This window comes from Maniola hyperantus, chromosome 2 (genome assembly GCF_902806685.2).
Source record: "Maniola hyperantus chromosome 2, iAphHyp1.2, whole genome shotgun sequence".
Classification (NCBI taxonomy): domain Eukaryota; kingdom Metazoa; phylum Arthropoda; class Insecta; order Lepidoptera; family Nymphalidae; genus Maniola; species Maniola hyperantus.
Genome location: NC_048537.1, coordinates 15,595,018 through 15,615,097, shown reverse-complemented (window position 1 = coordinate 15,615,097; position 20,080 = coordinate 15,595,018). Strand labels below are relative to the sequence as shown.

The 20,080-nt window shown below is 39.0% G+C and overlaps 3 protein-coding genes across 7 annotated transcripts; 2 read left to right on the top strand and 1 right to left on the bottom strand.

Annotated features, from left to right (window-relative positions):
• Positions 1-124: 124 nt before the first annotated feature.
• On the bottom strand, positions 125-5,717 carry Galk (N-acetylgalactosamine kinase). Of its 2 annotated transcripts, none has more exons than XM_069507339.1 (2): positions 5,660-5,717; positions 125-2,549 (listed from the first exon to the last, which is right to left on the bottom strand). In XM_069507339.1, exon 2 carries the CDS (start codon positions 2,480-2,482, stop codon positions 1,025-1,027), a length of 1,458 nt encoding a protein of 485 aa, XP_069363440.1. In that variant the 5' UTR covers positions 2,483-2,549; positions 5,660-5,717; the 3' UTR covers positions 125-1,024. The 2 variants fall into 2 exon arrangements, with proteins under 2 accessions (XP_069363440.1, XP_034836957.1); XM_034981066.2 differs by lacking the exon at positions 5,660-5,717 and adding an exon at positions 2,660-2,986.
• A 35-nt stretch (positions 5,718-5,752) lies between these two features.
• On the top strand, positions 5,753-18,947 carry LOC117993311 (zinc finger protein 32-like). 3 transcript variants are annotated; one of them, XM_034981098.2, is made up of 8 exons: positions 5,753-6,165; positions 7,805-7,933; positions 8,636-8,808; positions 9,404-9,566; positions 10,876-11,100; positions 12,588-12,743; positions 17,339-17,456; positions 17,949-18,947. In XM_034981098.2, the coding sequence occupies exons 1-8, from the start codon at positions 6,046-6,048 to the stop codon at positions 18,221-18,223; spliced, it is 1,359 nt and encodes a 452-aa protein (XP_034836989.1). In that variant the 5' UTR covers positions 5,753-6,045; the 3' UTR covers positions 18,224-18,947. The 3 variants fall into 3 exon arrangements, with proteins under 3 accessions (XP_034836989.1, XP_034836997.1, XP_034837002.1); XM_034981106.2 differs by having other exon boundaries at positions 5,754-6,165; positions 10,876-10,956; XM_034981111.2 differs by lacking the exon at positions 10,876-11,100 and having other exon boundaries at positions 5,757-6,165.
• On the top strand, positions 13,900-16,332 carry LOC117993338 (uncharacterized). Of its 2 annotated transcripts, XM_034981145.2 has the most exons (3): positions 13,900-14,420; positions 15,399-15,613; positions 15,734-16,332. In XM_034981145.2, the coding sequence occupies exons 1-3, from the start codon at positions 14,116-14,118 to the stop codon at positions 16,285-16,287; spliced, it is 1,074 nt and encodes a 357-aa protein (XP_034837036.1). In that variant the 5' UTR covers positions 13,900-14,115; the 3' UTR covers positions 16,288-16,332. The 2 variants fall into 2 exon arrangements, with proteins under 2 accessions (XP_034837036.1, XP_034837027.1); XM_034981136.2 differs by having other exon boundaries at positions 15,399-16,332.
• Positions 18,948-20,080: the final 1,133 nt, after the last annotated feature.

The following is a 20,080-nucleotide window of genomic DNA, read 5'->3' as shown; positions in this document are numbered from 1 at the left end:
AAGTAGGTAGGTAAGTATACATAATACTACCTATGATTCAAAAAATAAATAAAATATCAACTTTCTTAATTGTCAGGTAAATAGATAACTATACTTCAATACTTATCAAATGAAAACACAAGACAGGACAGTTCTTCGATTTAATTAATAAACAGGTAGGCATGGCAAAATAAAGTTGAATTTAACAATAAATAAATAACTAGGAGTAATTTAAATGCAATATATCACGTCGATGTATGCGCCTAAACTAATAAATAAGTAAATAAGTTGAATGCGACTTATGTAGCGATCATTTTGCTAACTCAGTTTTTACAATCATTCGTGTTTCTGAATTTAGATTCTGTTATTCAAGAATTCAAGAAACATTGCGTATCTAGGCAGGCGTAGTAGGCAGGTCGAGATGGCAATCGGGGTGGGGAGTCCCCCTCACACACCCACAAATTACCATCTCGCCCGTCGCGAATTATACACTATTATGTATTGTGAGACTACATATTATACCTAACTGATAATAATCCTGTTATCTTACAAAACTAACGTTAGTAAAAATACATATCTAGGTATATATAGTAGGCGGCCGAAAGTAATGTACCTACATCGGCCTTTAGAATGACAATCCGGCTTTGTAGAGCGTTGTCTCTGTCACTCATACCTATATGACGTTTTGTCAGTCTCCTTCTAAAGGTCGATGTACGTTACTTTCGGCCGCGTACTGTACCTAACTATGTACATTTTATAGTAAACTTAAATACTTAATTTTAAACAATACCTACAATATACTTAATTAAGTAGTTAACTAGTGCCTACTTTTATCATGCAGCGTAGGCAGTTTTTAGCGCTATATACATATATTGGTGACTATAAAATGCTTATCTACCAGTTGTAGATAGTAAAATATTATTCATATTCTCGGACTTTAATTACATATACTCAGTATCGATAAAAATTGTATTAAAAAACATGTACCTATGGATTTGTATTTTAATGATGATTAAATTGATGATGACAAGAAATTCTAAATTTGTTATTGGTTATTGTAAATAACGGCGCCGTAATTAGGAGTAGTGGCAAATATATACGACTTTGCCTTGTTCTTGTCAATATTACAGTGTTCGACGTAATATTCATTTTCCAGTTTTTCTATGTAATTTTTAACATTTTCATTAGGGCATAATGCGACGATGCAGCCTCCCCAGCCTGCTCCCGTCAGCCTGGAGTGCACGTTTAGTTTGCTCGATATATCTACCAATAGATCTAATTTTCCGTGAGAACATTCATATAAAGATTTCAAACTTTCATGGCTGTTTGACATGAGTTTTCCCAAACTAGTAAGTATCTCGTTTTCGTCACCAGACGAACGAGTTTTATCACGAATAGAACCATTGCTCTTGCCATTCATATTGGATTGCACACATATTTCCCGAAATTCCTCAACTCTCAAAGCCTCTTCATATACATGCAGAGCTCTTTGTTTAAGTTTAAACTCGGTTAAATGCCTCGTATTTGGAGTCAGGTACAACTTATCCATTTCTTCTTCAGAAATCTCTAACATTTTACAAAGTTCATCTTTTGTATAAATTGATTTCGGCAACCGTTCATAAACTAAAGTTACCATTTCTTCCAATGTTTTATCTAATAATTTTTGTACTTGACTTAATGTGATTATGCTTTGATCTTTATTGGTCTCCGGAGATAAAGCTAATAATTTACTGGCTAGCCGACATTCTATTACTCTTCTATTGTAATCGTTCGTTGCAGCTTTATTGATCTCAGCCAAGCTGTGAGCAACAACAAATGATGCATCTTCTGGTAAAACAACTTTTGTGGCTTTCAGAGGATTCCACGTAATATATTGAGCGCAATATTTTTCTGCTAAAAACGCAATAGCCTGGTCCATTCCGCCTCCCTGTGTTCCGATGTACCGTTCACATCGTGCACATAAAGACGCTATTTCTGTTCTATTCAATGTAGCATTTTGAGCATATAAAAATGCAAGACACGCTGCGCTTACTAATGCTGAAGAACTGGACAAACCTGAAGCTGGCGGAATATTTCCATCTATATAAAGTCTGAGACCGCTAGAAAATTCATTATTTAAATGTTCCAACGCTCCCTTTAGTCCACACAATACGTAATTATACCAAAATGGCTTTCCATCTTTATCAGCTGTGATTGTAATGTCGTCATATGCTTTGATTTCTAATTCAAAGGTCACGTATTTTGGATTTGCGTTCCTGATGCACACTTTATGTTCCTCAGTTAAACTTCCCGCCACTAATATATCTTGTTCCAGAGCCATTGGTAACACCGGATAGCCACAATAATCAATATGTTCACCGATTAAATTTACACGGCCGGGAACTCGAGCTACAAATGCTGGTTGGCAACCAAATTCATTGTAGAATTCTTTAATAATCCTTTGTATTCTTTCACTAGAAGGGACTTTTCTTATCGGCACTTGGTCGCTGTTATTTCCGTTCATGTTTCAATTCTCACAATATTGTAAACAAACAAAGGCAAAACTGCGCTGCGCGGCTGCAAAGTTGTGACTGAAAATTATTCAATTGTTATTATCAGTGTGGTGATTACAATAAACGAGGTTTCGTTACGCTTTATGAAACGAAAGCAACAATGCAAAACCCAGTGTTTGTTTACTCACAATCATGAACAATGATGTTTCCAATATTTAAATACGTTTAAGATTTTGGTAAATGCTGTTCACCCGTAATAGTTTCAATAATCTTTGTATATGTATCGCAAAACACTTAAATAATTTATTGAACTTGAATTAAGTTACTTAAATATAACCTTAAAGTTAACACTTAATGCTAATAAAGTCGATAATCGACCACTGCTCAGTGCTCCGTTCTCGACGATTCAGAAAAAATTAAAACGCCAAAGGTGACGTTGTTCTTCCACGTCGCTTCAGGCATCCGCCTGGCTGCGCTGCGAAGTTTGCCGTTGTTTGCATTTGTGTCGACGTACAGTTAGATCAGCTAATAGTGCTAATACACTTTATTAATATGCTCAATAACTAGTTTTATTATTATTCCAATCGGTTGATGATCGAAATATTTCCTTATTCTTACACATCGAAATATAACGCTATTTCGATGTTCTTACAATAATAATTTATACTCAAGCAACTAGGTAGGTAACTAAATAGTTCTTGAATGTATATTTTTACATTTTAATTTATTATACTGTAAATATAAGTAGGTAGCCATATTAACCGTATACCTTTTATGAGCCGTGATGGCTAAGTAGATAAAATGTCTTTAGCAATGGTTTATGGGTTCAAATCACGCGCAGTCTGCGAGAGCAAATACCTACGATGAAATTAATGTAATTTCTTATTAGATAAAATATTGGCATGTGTCACAAAAATTTATTCGCACCCGACCAGGGAGTTATACTTAAAAGGTGCCGTGTGATTATAAGTTGTTACCAATGACATTCTAATAAGCATGGACACATCGTGGCATACAACACAAGAGCCTAAACATGGCACTCGTTTCTAAATTCACCCTATTTATCTTCAACTGCTCCATTTATACATTCCCGCTAACATTCAAGTCCTGTAAGCTAACCTCAGTGATTAAGCCGCAATGTAAATCAATTAAGCACTCGAAGCTGAATAAGGTGATTTTAGAAGCAAACTTGAACAAAAAATGGAATGGAGTAGTGTAGCACTATTAATTTTTGTTATTTCTTTGAGAGATTTTTCGTTTTTGTAAATATGAAACTATTATACTAGGTATATCTATACAATATAACTATTATACTATATCTGCTCGTGCTGATTCACTGACTGACTGACTGACTGACTGACTCATTTGATCACCTCTTCTGTAAAATTTTGTATGTTTTTTTACCGATGGTTTCGTATAGAGGACAAAAAATGATTCGGAGGAAAAATATGGATAGAGCTGATGATTGAGGATTTCGGTGAGGAGCACGGCCAAGGTATTGAAGATAGGTGGGGGGTGCTCGAACAAATGTCACTCAGAACTTCATCCAATTGACAGGGAGCTGAAAAATAAAACCAAAATGGCGGATTCAAGATGGCGGCCATACAAATTTCATGGTGTCTATCTCGGAGAATATAAAAGATACAAGAATGCTTCTTTGGCGAAAGATGATCAGGACCCGAAAGTCTACTTGGTGAACAGAAAAAAATTCAAGATGGTGGATTTTTTTTTTGATATAAAATATATGGCGAATATTGAAGAGACTAAAAGTTGGGAACTATGCATACAATCACCTCGTCATACAAATCCACCGCGCTACCACTGCGCACCGGAGGTCGTCAAAAGATAATAAAATAAATGTGTTACAATAATGGCCAATATATTTTACATTGAACAAAAAAAAGCTACTCCACAGTTTTGTTTTTCCGACATTCGTGACGCGCCCTTCCATCTGTGTCTTTCCGATGTGCGTGAGAGAAAGGAATGGGAACATTGTAAATAATTTTAGATATTTCTAGTGTTTTCAATGGTTTTACTAAGTATTTTACACTTTTTCGCATGTTATCTTACGTAAAAAAATTAACTTACCTGTGGTAAGTCACACCATCTCTTTTCTGCGTCGTTAACGTATTATTTCGGCACTTTTTGATCGCGCATTTAGGCATGTTGACAGCTTTGCAGTCAACATGCGACTAATGAAGAAAGTGTGCTTACACCGAGTATAAGCACACTTACTTGGTCCCTTGTTATGCGCGCCAGTGCGATGTCCTTGCTTATTAGAATGTCATTGGTTGTTACCTATATTTTTATGAAAGAAAACATCGTAGCAAGACTAATAATAATTAATTTATGAAAGAAAATGTAAGTTTAAGGACTTTATCAGCTTGTTACCTACTTAATTTTGTTTAGGTTGTTAAGTAGGTAACTAGATAGTTACAAAATATTGTACTATATATTAGAAAATAGAATGTTGATAAGCGTTTCCTTATCATTTATTTAAGTGTGCGATTTCGAAACATTTAACTACTTAGGTAGGTTATAGGTACCAAGTAGGTATGTACCAACTAAGTACATATTATCAAGTGGTTACGAACGTTCGGTTTGTCAACGATTTGAAGGTAAACAGTTATTGTTTAGTGATAACCTATTTTAATGAGAAGTAGGTACTTAGTTAATCCGCAAACTTTTAAGTGGTTAGTCAGTAGTCAAAATGTAAGTAGGTAGGTACCTATAACAGTTTTAGTTTATGATGTAAGTAAGACATGAATGCAAATAAAAAATAAAAAAGTAAGTAAATAATGAAATATGGTGCAGGTGAAAAAGTTGTATAGTTAGCTACAAAATATACTCTATTGTCTAAGTCTGTATTGGTGAATTTGTTCAAATCTTGTTCAAATTCAGAAAACATTTATAGGTAACTAAGGTATATAACTAGTTGTAGACGTAAATCTATAGCGAAAAATAAATGTAAAGGCGGAAAATGATAGGTAAAGAAAGATATTCTAAAGAAAATAGGTATAGGGGCACCTCATAGAAACCAATGTTTTGACTCTACTCAGGCTTATATCGTTGAAATGAATATTTAAGCAGACCAGCAGAGAAAACATTTTGTTAAAGCTATCTAGAAAATGCAGTCAGGCGAAAAAATTTATGATTATTTTCTTAAATTAACGCTATATTAATCTTACTTAAATTATTGTGAGCAAATGTACAGCTGCCTTTCTTATATTATTTAAATTATCCTTTAGATGTCTGAACACACGTGGCCCATAGGGTTGGCCCGTAGACTCCCCGTAGATATGGGTTGGCCATAGTGGTTTGGCCTTTGCATTTGGCTGTAACCATAAACTAAGAAAGAGAAAATCAAACTGTCAAATCAATCAATTTAAAAATGAATGTCAAATCTCAATCAAAACAAAAGCCAAAAAAGAATTTGTGGAATAATTTGGAATTTGCATTGGCATTTTGCTGGGAATAATAATTATTATTTATTGTTAATTTGTGACTATTGGTATTCATAGCAAGCCCTAAAAACTAATGTTTATGTGAAATAGTGCAAAGAAAATATATAAAAATGGCGCACATTTTAGACTTTAACAAAATATGTCGCGCTTGTTTGTCCGACACAGGACCTCTCAAGGATTTGTTTACCGCCTGTTCTTCAGGCGTTTTCAAGTATTGTACTTCTGTCGAGGTAAGAAAGATGCTAAGGTACTACAGTAATAACTATGTATAGTATTTTCTTGTATTTTACATGTACTTATGTATGTACTTCATTCAAGAGCCTCTTGGCTTGGTAGCCTTGTGAATATATATAGATACCTACGAATTGTTTTGCTTACGTTTTTATTGGTCCAACTTTGGACCTCTTGTATAAGTGTTTTTCGCCGCTGAAATACATTGTTTAGCTTTATACTCCTTTCTAAAGAGTAATGGATATGAAGCATATTACATACAATCATTTAAGCTACAAAAATACATTCTAAAATTGGATTTTAATGAGAATTCAATGTATAAAATCTCTTATCATTGTGCTTAACATGCACCTGTTAAACTGTAAATTTATTATTTATAATTCAACCACAAAGTTGTATTAAACAGTCTTGCAGTTATGCTATTTTTGGAGAATTCCCGGGAAATCGTTGGGCTTTGTTCCCGGGAAATCAAGCTCGAGAAAACTCGAGAACTCGAGAAATCATATTTGAGTCTATGAAATTATAAAATAAAACGATTTGCGTTTGCCGTTTGTTTTAAATGCAAAAATTTAATTTGATTTTTTTTTCTAAATAACATGCCAAAAATGGTGCTGTGATTGTAATTTAATTATAAGTTAGGATAAGGTTAACGTTTTCATGTTGAAATTTTTGTTTATTGTTTGTTTTGTTTAAAAGAAAGAAGCTAGAAGTTTTAAGTTGATTTTTTTTCTTTTTAATGCTGTGCTGTAATTGTATATATGTATAAGTCACAAATGTCAGAATAGCTTATTTTTTTAGTTTTCTTTAAGAAAAAGAAGCTAATTATGTTGAAGACTGTCAATAAAAGTCTTATAATTATTTTGGTACTTTTATTTGAGAGGAAACCACTGAATTTGTTGATTAATCGCATTATTGGAACCGAAGAATATGCAAATCCGTACGTAAATGTAAATTTCTCGACAACCCGAGAAGACCCGAGAAATTAGCCTCGAGAATTCTCGAGACCTGAGAAATTGATAAGCTCGAGAAATCATGAACCCTAATTGTCACTTATGAGTTTCTGCAAGAAGCACATTGAGGCCGATTCTCTTGCACACAATCTCTAAACTAAATTAACAGGTCTAAATCTAGTGCTATCCTTTTCCACAAGCAACCTTATGAAAAGGATAGCTATAGATTTAATGTGTCATTTTAGTTTAGTTTAGAGATTGTGTACAAGAGAATCGGCCACATTACTTATAGTACGTATCGAACATAAATGCGCCCCTGAAGTTTGACGCGCATGACGTTGCGCAGAACACACATTTTGGGTGTCCGAGCCGGTAGCGGGGTGGGTAACATCGCACATCTCGCTCCTACATTCCTGCCAGTTCCTTGATGTGTCTCTCTCTCGCGATACGTGTCTTGTTTGTTTGTACAGTCGAGTTGAGAAGTTACTTTGTTTAGTTACTACCTCAGCTTGCTTAAGCTGAGGTAGTAACCTACCGCCGCCCGTTAAGTGATTAAGTTCTCGGGTGTACCATGTGCAAGATTGCAAAGCTAGCTTCACGCAGACGCATTTAAGTTTGAATTGTACTGTACCTATTAACTCGGCTAAAGAAAAATTGTATTTGTATGTAATCTAAAATTTTAATTAAGATTGCAGCCACAGATGCTCTCCCGAAGCTGATCTGCCAGACATGCCTGGATTTGTTGAACAAGTTATATTACTTCAAGCAAGTGGTTGTGAGATCCAATGTCATATTGAAGCAGCAATGCAGATTACAGGTAACTTTCTATTACCCTAGGTTGCACCTCATCCCGTTCTGCCCATTGCCACATCAGCTTCACCACTCGCTGAGCTATGTAATGTGTCAGATCCATATGTCATCACTGTCAACACAGCATGTTGCCAGTGATAAATAAAAAATAAAGTAAAAGCCTACACATTTTATGTCAGTGTTGGCATTAATTGATTAATTTTTAAATCGATTAGTTAATATAGTAATCGTAATCGCGATTAATAAAATTAATCATAAATCATTAATTTGTTTAATATTTAAAAAAAAAATTACAAGGCTGAGATTTGAACAATGTTTGGCATTCACAATCAAAATTTCCAAAATGTCCACAATTTAGGTGGGCAGCACAGCACGCCTGTAGCATTAGGGTTGAAAAGTTGGAACCCGAATTTTTTATAGGACCTTCTCGCAAACTTCTATAGATTACGACAAATGCGCGCCGAACTGAGAAACTTCTTTTTTAGAAGTCAGTTAAAAATGATTGCTGTACTTGTACTATAAATTAATCATATATTTTTCATCGTGATTAGCGATTAAAACTGATGAATCGTAATCATGAAAATTTTGATAACGATTAATTAATTTAAATCGTTAATCGCGATAATTTTTTAATCGTAAATCAGATTAAGTTTTTGCCCACATTGTTTTGTGTGACATCACTGATCAGCTTTATCCTGATTTGTTACAGAATTTACAAACAAAAAATGATCAACCCACAAGTGAAGGTAACGATAATATGGTAGAGGTGAACCTTACGGAACTGACTGATGAGCTCAAAATGCATGAGAATAACACCTCTGGCGATTGTATAGAGAGCTCGGATAAAGCTGAGAAACCTTCAGCTGATGCTATACTCATTAGGTAAGCGTTAAAAAGATAATTTAAATTTGAGCTGCAACTTCTGTTGTGTTTAGTAACCTGAACACTACAACAGACAGCGGGAAGCGACTTTATTTTATACAATGTGTTAGTTATTTAGAGTGTGTGTGTCTGACGGTTTATTTTTGACATTTCTTAAAGTAAGTACAATTTCTGACCATAGATAATATTTAGGCATAATCTACATAATAGTTCCGATAGGCCGCGAACGCACTGTCAACTTAATAAGAAGCGTTGACACAATGCAGAGATATTGTTTACTTGCTCCATCCACCTCCTAGAAACATCTCACTATCTCACTTGCATGCCTGCATTCTATGGCGGGGACGGGTGACGTCATGTCTTGTGTGGATCAAATCTACCCCCAGACTTGAAAGGTTCCTAACTAATTTATTTTTAAATGATAATGATGATAATATTATTTTTCATGTAGGGCCAAGCTAATTTGCGGTAGTAAAAAGAATACTGGGTGTGGGTGGTAAAGTAGCGATCACAATGTAACGATAATATTTGACATGACACAGGAGTCTAACTAAGGACCTGCTAGTATCACAAAAGCAATCTGTTTTTGTTACAGTCAGATTCTTCAAAGGCGAAGACGGCGCGGGCCCGGGCGTCCGCCCAAGGACCCGGACGGCCCTAAGAGAAGACGTGAGCGCATGAAGTGCATGAAATGTGGCAAGAGCTTCCAGAAGTATGAAAACTTTGAAGCGCACATGCGCGGACACTTTGGGAAGAAGGTAAGGAATTGAATAAACTTGCAGTAAGTTTCTAGAGCAGATGTAAAATTGAACTTGTGTGAGCGACATCAAATCATATCGCACGAAACGTTTTTGCTTAACATTTCATAGTTATTATTTAGAAATACTGTTTTTCATACTTTAAATATTGCACCTTCAAAGCTGACCTTGCGCCTCCAGCAATCGGATATTCATCTGCTGTAGAACCACTTTATTATTGCTTATAACTTGTGCCAATGTTGCGTATAAGTATGGACCCACGTTAGTGTCTATTTATCCTTGCTCCTGAGGATTGTCGTCTGTAAGGTAACCACTTGAAAAACTTCGAGCATTTAACGTAATATTTTGACATATTAATTCCGACTGTGACGTCACATGGATTGAAATTGTAATGTATCTCACTAAGAAAACACTGTTGCTTACCAATCCGTGTGACGTCATGACAGCTCATGAACCTATGGCGAGTAGCGTTTTTGTGGTGAAATTTGACATGCAAAATTTAAATGCATTTTTATTGCACTTATCGATCGAATAAATTTTTTTGGTACTTTATTATCACTTTAGAATCTTAAGACACAAAATAAACCTATTTTACTCAGTAAAAGTTCAATGCTCGAAATTTTTCGAACTCGTGCTTCGTACAGATGAAACGTATTGTCAGCCGCCGTTGATTTTTATCTCTTTTTTTAATTTCTAGCACGTAAATCCCACCTCAGCTCTTCTGCTATAGGTCGGCACAGACCAAGTGACAACTACACTCGCATGCAAATTAGTTCGGATAATAATTTGGATTGTTTACTTTAAAGACCCTTTAAAATGGTCTTATACAGTTCTAAAGTTGCAAGATAGAAGAACGCGGGCATGCTCGCATCGATTGTGTGCAAATCACAGTTATGTCATATTCCGTCTTCAGCTATTTACAACTTCATTTAATTGCACATTACCTAAATGCTAAGAGGGCGATCTTGAAAGCTGAGCTGTTAATTTAACTCGCAAATTAAATAATGATAATAAACGGGCGGTGGCAGTCGTTGTCATCCTCCAACACTGCGCAGCTTTCCCAAGACCTGTCTTAGGTATCATTTACCTAAGGTCTGTTATAAGAACATTTTTGCCAGTAAAGTTAGCAGTAGGTAACTGTCATGGGTATCCTCTTTAGTAATTGACCAGGGTAATGACAGCGATATTTATATGGCACAATCCCCGAGAGAGGATGGTCGAGCATGCGAGCGCAGTTTGTCTCTGGGGGGTTTCGGCGGCTGGCCACACGTTTGTCGCTCGCGCGGCCTACAGCGTAGCTCCCTTGCAGCCGGACATCCAGTGCGGGCACTGCGACAAGACGTTCATGTCGCTTCGCAGCCTCAGCTCGCACGCGCGCATCCACTCCGCGGTACGCAAATACCAATGCCTCGCGTGCGGCAAGAGCTTCGCCTACCTCAACGTGCTCAAGAACCACGAGCTCATCCACGCAGGCGTGCGCAAGCACCAGTGTCACCTGTGTGACGCCAAGTTCGTGCAGGCGTACAACCTTAAGGTTTGTGTCGCGCGACGCCGCGTGACGTCCATGCTTCGCGCAGCCTGCAACACTCATCCACGTGGGCGAGCGCAAGCACCAGTGTTGCCTGTGTGACGTCAAGTTCGTGCAGGCGTACAACCTTAACGTTTGTGTCGCGCGACGCCGCGTGACGTCCATGCTTCGCGCAGCCTGCAACACTCATCCACGTGGGCGAGCGCAAGCACCAGTGTCGCCTGTGTGACGTCAAGTTCGTGCAGGCGTACAACCTTAACGTTTGTGTCGCGCGACGCCGCGTGACGTCCATGCTTCGCGCAGCCTGCAACACTCATCCACGTGGGCGAGCGCAAGCACCAGTGTCGCCTGTGTGACGTCAAGTTCGTGCAGGCGTACAACCTTAAGGTTTGTGTCGCGCGACGCCGCGTGACGTCCATGCTTCGCGCAGCCTGCAACACTCATCCACGTGGGCGAGCGCAAGCACCAGTGTCGCCTGTGTGACGTCAAGTTCGTGCAGGCGTACAACCTTAACGTTTGTGTCGCGCGACGCCGCGTGACGTCCATGCTTCGCGCAGCCTGCAACACTCATCCACGTGGGCGAGCGCAAGCACCAGTGTCGCCTGTGTGACGTCAAGTTCGTGCAGGCGTACAACCTTAAGGTTTGTGTCGCGCGACGCCGCGTGACGTCCATGCTTCGCGCAGCCTGCAACACTCATCCACGTGGGCGAGCGCAAGCACCAGTGTCGCCTGTGTGACGTCAAGTTCGTGCAGGCGTACAACCTTAAGGTTTGTGTCGCGCGACGCCGCGTGACGTCCATGCTTCGCGCAGCCTGCAACACTCATCCACGTGGGCGAGCGCAAGCACCAGTGTCGCCTGTGTGACGTCAAGTTCGTGCAGGCGTACAACCTTAAGGTTTGTGTCGCGCGACGCCGCGTGACGTCCATGCTTCGCGCAGCCTGCAACACTCATCCACGTGGGCGAGCGCAAGCACCAGTGTCGCCTGTGTGACGCCAAGTTCGTGCAGGCGTACAACTTTAAGGTTTGTGTCGCGCGACGCCGCGTGACGTCCATGCTTCGCGCAGCCTGCAACACTCATCCACGTGGGCGAGCGCAAGCACCAGTGTCGCCTGTGTGACGTCAAGTTCGTGCAGGCGTACAACCTCAAGGTTTGTGTCGCGCGACACCGCGTGACGTCCCTGCTGCACACGGCCTAACAGAGCTTATGCAGAGAGCAGAGACCATGCAGGAAGCGGGCTTCACCTAGGTGAGACTAAGCAGAGGGAAAAAACCGACTTTAATACGTTTCTGATACAAATCGCTAAGGTTTGGAAGGCCCTACCGGCATCCGTGTTTCGTGCCACGTAAACTTCATCATTGCTTTTTATTAAGCATGATAGTCGTCCAGTGCAAGCCTATCTTGCAACAATTAAAAGATAATAACAAATGCGCTTAAACCTGGGTACCCACCTACCCGGGAGGTGTCCCCCACTGTACCTGTGGTTGTCCGCAGGTGCACCTGGAGACTCACAACGACCAGAAGAACTACAGCTGCTCGCAGTGCGGCAAGAAGTTCGCGCAGCCCGGCAACCTCAAGATACACCTCATACGGCACACCGGCATCAAGAACTATGCGTGTACCATGTGCGAGATGAGGTTCTATATCAAGGTTAGTGCAGACTGGCGACAAAGGGGAGCAACAACCTGAATTACACGCGTTTCTTTAACTAACCACCATCAATTAATGTAAATGTACATGAAAGCAAATAAATAAATCTTATCTTATCTTAATTATTAGACACCATGCAGACTATTTTTTCGCATATTTTCCTATTCCTAAGGTTGCGTGGTACAGATAGCTAATAAGCGATAAGTACGCGAGAGGTTGAAATAGCAAGCGGGGAGAGAACGCCTCTCACACCCCCCGCGCTAACCCGGTGCGGGCGGGGTGACGTGCGGTGCGACCCCGATTGCCATCTCAACTTGTCGCGGACTATACAAAAGGCCTACTTCTTTCGGTGTTTTCTGTTCTTTAGTGATTTTGTATTTTTCAAACCCGCAATGTATAACTCGGCGTCAATGCCCCATCTACGACGTGGCATTGACCCTGGGGTACCTATCTACGCAACTTTCGTTGACCTCTAGCGTCAGTCAGATGTTTTATTTGCAATACATTGCGTACCTACTTTTAAAAAATGCAGGGTTGTTCAGGATAGCCGCGGTTATCCGGCCGCGTTGAGAAGGTCGCGCGTCGGCAACGGCTCGCGTGTTACGCGACCGCGTACAACTAGCGGGCACACACATTCATAATACACGACAACGAAAAGTGACCATGTCAGACGATTCTGTGTCTTTACTCATTTTATTAATTGTTCTCTTAAATAATAAAAATATAACGTGTAATACAGTTCACTATTTTATTGGACGCCGAGATATCCCTCAACAATACGTGCAGGGCACTTGGCTCCACTAAGGGTTTTATTTATTTTTTGGTTTTTATTTTTGGGAACTTTATCATATCAGTAATCATCAGTACATCACCCTAGCTTTCTAATTACACCTCGGTAGGCACGGCATTCCGAACCAGTGGTAAATTAAAACTATCTGACTATTCATAAGCACTTTTAAAAAGTTTACATGAATAAAAAAAATATGCTGCATCAGTATATTGATGCAGCATTATAAACTCGTATGCTTCTTCGTAATTTTTCTTATTTTTCTTGTTTTATGTAATACTAGCTTATGCTCGCGACTTCGTCCGCGTGGACTACAAAATTTCAAACCCCTATTTAACCCCCTTAGGACTTGAATTTTCAAAAATCCTTTCTTAAGGCCTACGCAGACCGGGACGGCAAGGCAAGGGATTTTGCCGTGAGTCAGCGCACACTGGCCGCTTAGATACCGCGGCATTCCAGCACTTTGCCACGGCATGCCACGGCGTGCCGCGGCACGACAAAGCACGCCTCAGCGACTCCTGCTGCCTGATACACTTTTAGTCTTCAGTTGCGTTTGATCGAGTGTTGGTGTGCCTCAGTTTTAAAATGGTAGATTGGGATTTGGTGTTGATATCGATTATTGCAGATGAAGAAGAAGGTGCACAGGCTAATAATAGGGATAGAAGAAGATTTTGGGTTGATAATTTATGGAAAGAAAGGGAATCAAAGGGTGAATTCAATAATTTATTTAATGATTTAAAATACGACGTGCAAAAATTTTATGACTATCATAGAATGGATTATGAGAAATTTCAAGCACTGTTGAATATATGTCGACCATATATCGAAAAACAGAGGACCAATTTTCGCAACCCCATTGAAGCCGATCAGAGATTATCCTTGTGTTTGAGGTGGGTAGTTAAATGATTGTATAAGTTTTATTTTTTCTTCTTTTATTAAATTAAAAAAAAAAAACAATATTTTTTGCCAAGTACAATCATGTATTGTAGACACATAATAACGATTTTCAAGTTTTTGCACTGATAAACCTTCTCACTGATAATCCCTGGATCTTTATTTGTTTTTACTTAATTTAGAGTACCTACTAGTTTAGATTAGTTTCGTATTCAGAAACTGCAGTTTTGTAGCCAGACCCTGAAGCAGCTTCATAGCCAGGGCCAGAGGCGGTACCATAAACAGACCGTGAAACAGCTTCATAACCAGAGCCTGAGGCAGTTCCATAGCCAGACCCCGAAGCAGCTTCATAACCAGAGCCTGAGGCGGTTCCATAGCCAGACCCCGAAGCAGCTTCATAACCAGAGCCTGAGGTGGTTTCATAGCTAGAGACATCTTCAGATGTTGGAGCTGGAGTTCCCTCTATGTATTTTAATTCGGCGTCAGTTACCACATTAAATATTTGTCTCTTTATTTGGACCTGCACTCTTTCTGGTAGTTTTTTTACTGTGGCAGCCATTGTTTGAAAGAACGAATCAATGGGGTCCACCTCCTTTTTCGATTCAATGTATTTATTTAGTATTTCAGCAGTTGTTGTAGGTTCTGGTCTTATTAAGGAATGGTGTGAATCATTGGTCATTCGCGAAACTGAACGTTCATCATTATCATTGACAGCGGATTCTGCGAAAGAAGTCTGCGTATCCTCTGAAGAGGAGTCCAGATTCGAGGTTTGTTTTCTGTGCTGAATGAATTTTTTCAAAAACTCCAGCTCTTTTTCAAACTTGATAGGGCGTCGCTTTGTGTACGGGTCACCACTCTTTGTTTTTCTGTTATTCAGAGCTTTCCTAAAATTATTACGTATATTACCCCATATTTTCTGGCATTCTTCACCTAAAACAAAACATAAGCAGGTAAAATGGTATATTATCTTTCAGATTTTTGATCACGGGAAGTAGCTTCAAGTCTCTAGGTTACAGCTATCGCATGGGGTTTAGTACAGTGCGCTCTATCGTACATGAAACTTGCCGAGTCATTTGGAATGTCCTAAGACCTAGTGTTATGCCAAAACCAACAAGGGAAAAATGGACGCGAATCGCGATGGAATTTGATGAAAAATGGAATTTCCCGAACTGCATCGGTGCAATAGATGGTAAACATTTCAGGATAAAAGCACCTCGCAATAGTGGAAGTCTCTACATAAACTATAAAAAGTTTTTCAGTATCGTACTACTAGCGGTTGTGGATGCAAATTATAAATTTGTGATTGCAGATGTAGGATCATATGGACGAAATAGTGATGGAGGTATAATGCAAAACTCAATATTTGGAAAAAAATTGACTTCTAATGCCCTCGATATTCCCCCAAAAAAACGTTTACCGAGGACTGATCTTGAGTTGCCGTATGTTTTTGTAGCAGACGAGGCTTTTCCGTTAACCACAAACATTATGAGACCATTTAGTGGCGATCGATTGACAGATGAAGCAATGAAAATATACAATTATCGTTTGAGTAGAGCCAGGCGTATCGTCGAAAATGCATTTGGTATACTTCAAGAACGTTTCGAATTATGTCAAAAAGGAATTCAGGTTCAACCAAAATATGTTGATAATATCATTTTAGCATGTACTTGCTTACACAATTTCATCATAGGTGGTACAAGCACAGAAAGCCAAAATATAGCAAGTGTAAGCATTAATTTAGAAAACGATAATAATATGAACAATGCATTAGATGGTATGACAGTACGGGAGATGTTTAAAGATTACTTTAGGTCTGATGAGGGCTCTATTCCATGGCAAAACGATATTGTAAATAGACATTAATACTGTGTTAAATCTTAAAATATAATTATAGTGCAAAAATATTTACTTACCTGTTTTATTCATTTCTATTCCAATTCTTTTCCACGCATTGTTCTTCATTTGAGTGTTCATATAATGTTTTGATGACATATTATATAAATAATCATAGTCTTGAACTAAAGTTATTAATTTTTCCTCCATGTTGGAATAAAAAACGTAAAAAACTGGTCTCCGAAAAAATCACGTAGCACAGTCGTCAAAGACGCGGGCGCAAATGGATGGTCAATATTGGTGTGCATTCCCCGCTTCTCTACTCCCGCCGCCGCACCCCGCAGTATATCACTACGAGCGCCGGAGTCCGTGGCATGCCGTTGCCTACCGCAGTATGCCACGGCATCCCGCCACGGGAGCCTGTGGCGCGTGTTGCGATAAAATCCCTTTCAATGCCACGGCATCATTTTAAAGCATAGCAATTTATGTCGTATTTCTGTACCAGTACGGTTGAATGTCCATTAGTAAAAATTAAAATCCCTTGCCTTGCCGTCCCGGTCTGCGTAGGCCTTTAGCGGATGCCTACGTCATAATAGCTATCTGCATGCCAAATTTCAGCCCGATCCGTCCAGTAGTTTGAGCTGTGCGTTGATAGATCAGTCAGTCAGTCAGTCAGTCAGTCAGTCAGTCAGTCAGTCAGTCAGTCAGTCAGTCAGTCAGTCACCTTCTCCTTTTATATATATAGATTTAGTATTTAATATTTAGTACTATTGTAAATTGCAGTGTTTTTATTTTTTATTTTTTCATATTTGTATTTTTAGCTTTAAGTTAACTGGTAATCCCGCACTTGCAAGCTTTTAAAATGCATGCCGGTTTGCCAGTAATTGGGTGTACACTCTAAATTTTTTCTCTGTGAATTGTAATTGTTATTTTATAATATGTGTACTATCTGTTGGCAAACCAATAAAATAAAATAAAATAAAATAAAATAAAATAAAATAAAATAAAATAAAATAAAATAAAATAAAATAAAAAAACATTTTTCTATTCTATTCTATTCACCCTGTAACATACTCTACAGGCGGACCTGGTGAAGCACATGCGCTCGCACTCTGCGGAGAAGCCATTCTCGTGTCAGATGTGCGACAAGACCTTCAAGAGCAGGAGTTTCCAAGCCATACACATGCGGACGCACACTGGTAAGTCGTGCTAGCTTTCTCTTATGGAAATATCGTGAAAGAGATAGCACTCATTGTTTTATCTCTGTCGATGAGTTGTGAAGATATTATTAATCAAAACTCAAAACAGACAAAAAACACTATCTTTTCTCACAGAGAATATTTTGAAAAAGGTTTTTATTGGGCACTAGAGGATGCCCGCAACTTCATCCGCATGGATTTAAGTTTTTTAAAAATCCTGTGGGAACTCTGATTTTCCGGGATAAAAAGTAGCCTATGTCCTTCCCCGGGATGTAAACAAACCCTGTGCCAAATTGCATCAAAATCGGTTAACCTGTTGGGCCGTGAAAAGCTGACAGACAGACAGACAGACACACTTTCACATTTACATATAATATTAGTATGGAAGATGCTTGATTTTCGTAAAATGCAAAATCTTGCAAAAAAAAATGATAGGTCCTTTTTAGGTTCATTTAGGATTTTTATAAAACCGACGTTTTTGCTTTTTTAAAGGTGAACGACCATACGCCTGCGACTTATGCCCGAAAAAATTCATGGCAAGAAAAGACCTCCGCAACCACAGAATGATCCACACGGGAGAGAAACCTCACAAGTGCCAGCTGTGCAACCAGGCCTTTATCCAGAAGTGCGCGCTCAACAGGCACATGAAGGGGCACGGGAAGAACAACGAGGACGCTCAGACCCTCATACGAGCGCCGTTGCCGCCCGTCAATGTCAACAACACTCCACCGCTGGCTATGGCATATGCGCAGTGGCATACTAATTAATTCTTGTAACGTGTGCATTTACAACACGAAACGCCACGCTCGCAATCGCTGTAATGACACTCTTCGTGTACCATACACATTTATAACACTCGACACCACTTGAAATTTCCGAATCGACACTCCACACACGGGAGAGATACCTCACAAGTGCCAGCTGTGCAACCAGGTCTTCATCCAGAAGTGCGCGCTGAACAGGCACATGAAGGGGCACGGGAAGAACAACGAGTACGCTCAGACTCTCATACGCGCGCCGTTGCCGCCCGTCAATGTCAACAACACTCCGGCTATGGCGTATGCGCAGTGGCATACCAATTAATTCGTGTATTGTTGAGAATCTAGATAAAAAAACTATCACAATCAGTGTGGCAGAAACCCATCTGAAATCAATACCCCATCCGACGTGATATCGTATTGAAACTCTACTTGTACCGTGCGCATTTAAAACTCACGACACTACGTCTGTAATTTCCGTATCGACACTACTTCTGTAATTTCCGTATCGACATTCCACTTGTACAGCATATTTACAACACCCGACGCCACGCCTGCAATCGCCGGTCACTTGTACAGCACATCTACATTTTACAACACTCGACGCAAAAGCGAATGAAAGACGCTTCGCGTGTTACTACTTCTACTAATTCTGGTCTTAGTTTTATACAGAAGTGCGCGCTAAACAGACAATATTATGAAGTCATGGGAAAAACAACAAGAATGCTCTCATACGGGATATATATATATATATATATATATATATATATATATATATATATATATATTAAAATAAAAAAAAACGTACGATTTTATATTGAAGTGTGGTAGAAACACATCTGAAAGAAATATCCCACGCGATCGACGCGATGTCGTATCTCTACTTGTACTGTGCGCATTTACAACACGCGATGCCGCGTCTGCAATCGTCGTATCGACACGCTTCGTTTACCATGCACATTTAAAACACTAGTTTGTAATTTGCTTGGCGACATTTCACTTGTACAGCATATTTACAACACCCGACGCCACGCCTGCAATCGACGCTCACTTGTCAATTTTTAACCGACTTCAAAAAAAGGAGGAGGTTCTCAATTCGTCGGAATCTTTTTTTTTTTTTTATTTTTTTTTTTTTATGTATGTTCCCCGATTACTCGAAAACGCCTGGACCGATTTTGAAAATTCTTTTTTTGTTTGAAAGGGTATACTTCAAAGTTGGTCCCATTTCAATTTGGTGAAGATCTGATGAACATCTTCGAAGATAGATACTGGAACTCCTCAACGGATAAGAGTAAATTGCTCGCGATCAGTGTAATAGCTTAGTAAACAGTAGATTTTTAACCAGTCATAGCATAATTCCATGGGGCCACTAAAAATTGTGAAATAAAAATTTTTTACAAAAAAAATAAAAACCGACTTCGTTACACAAACACTAAAAATTGAAAAATAATTTAATTTATTACCGAATATATTATGTATACAAGAGTTAATATAGTTCCATAATAATAATTTTTGGGGTCGGTGCCAATGAGGTGCCATTGTGGAGTCCCATAAAAATATGAAGTCTAGACGATTCGCGCAGCTAAAGCTAATTGGCACCGGCACCAAAAAGTATTATTATGGAACTATATTAACTCTTGTATACATAATATATTCGGTAATAAATTAAATTATTTTTCAATTTTTAGTGTTTGTGTAACGAAGTCTGTTTTTATTTTTTTTGTAACATTGTCTAATGGTACCCACACTAGGTAATCCTGTGTCGTGGGTACCTGATTCGCATTAACAATAAACAATGTAACCGGTAAACAGACGCTATAAATTGTAGCTTGATATACAATGATTTAATTATTTTTAACTTAATTG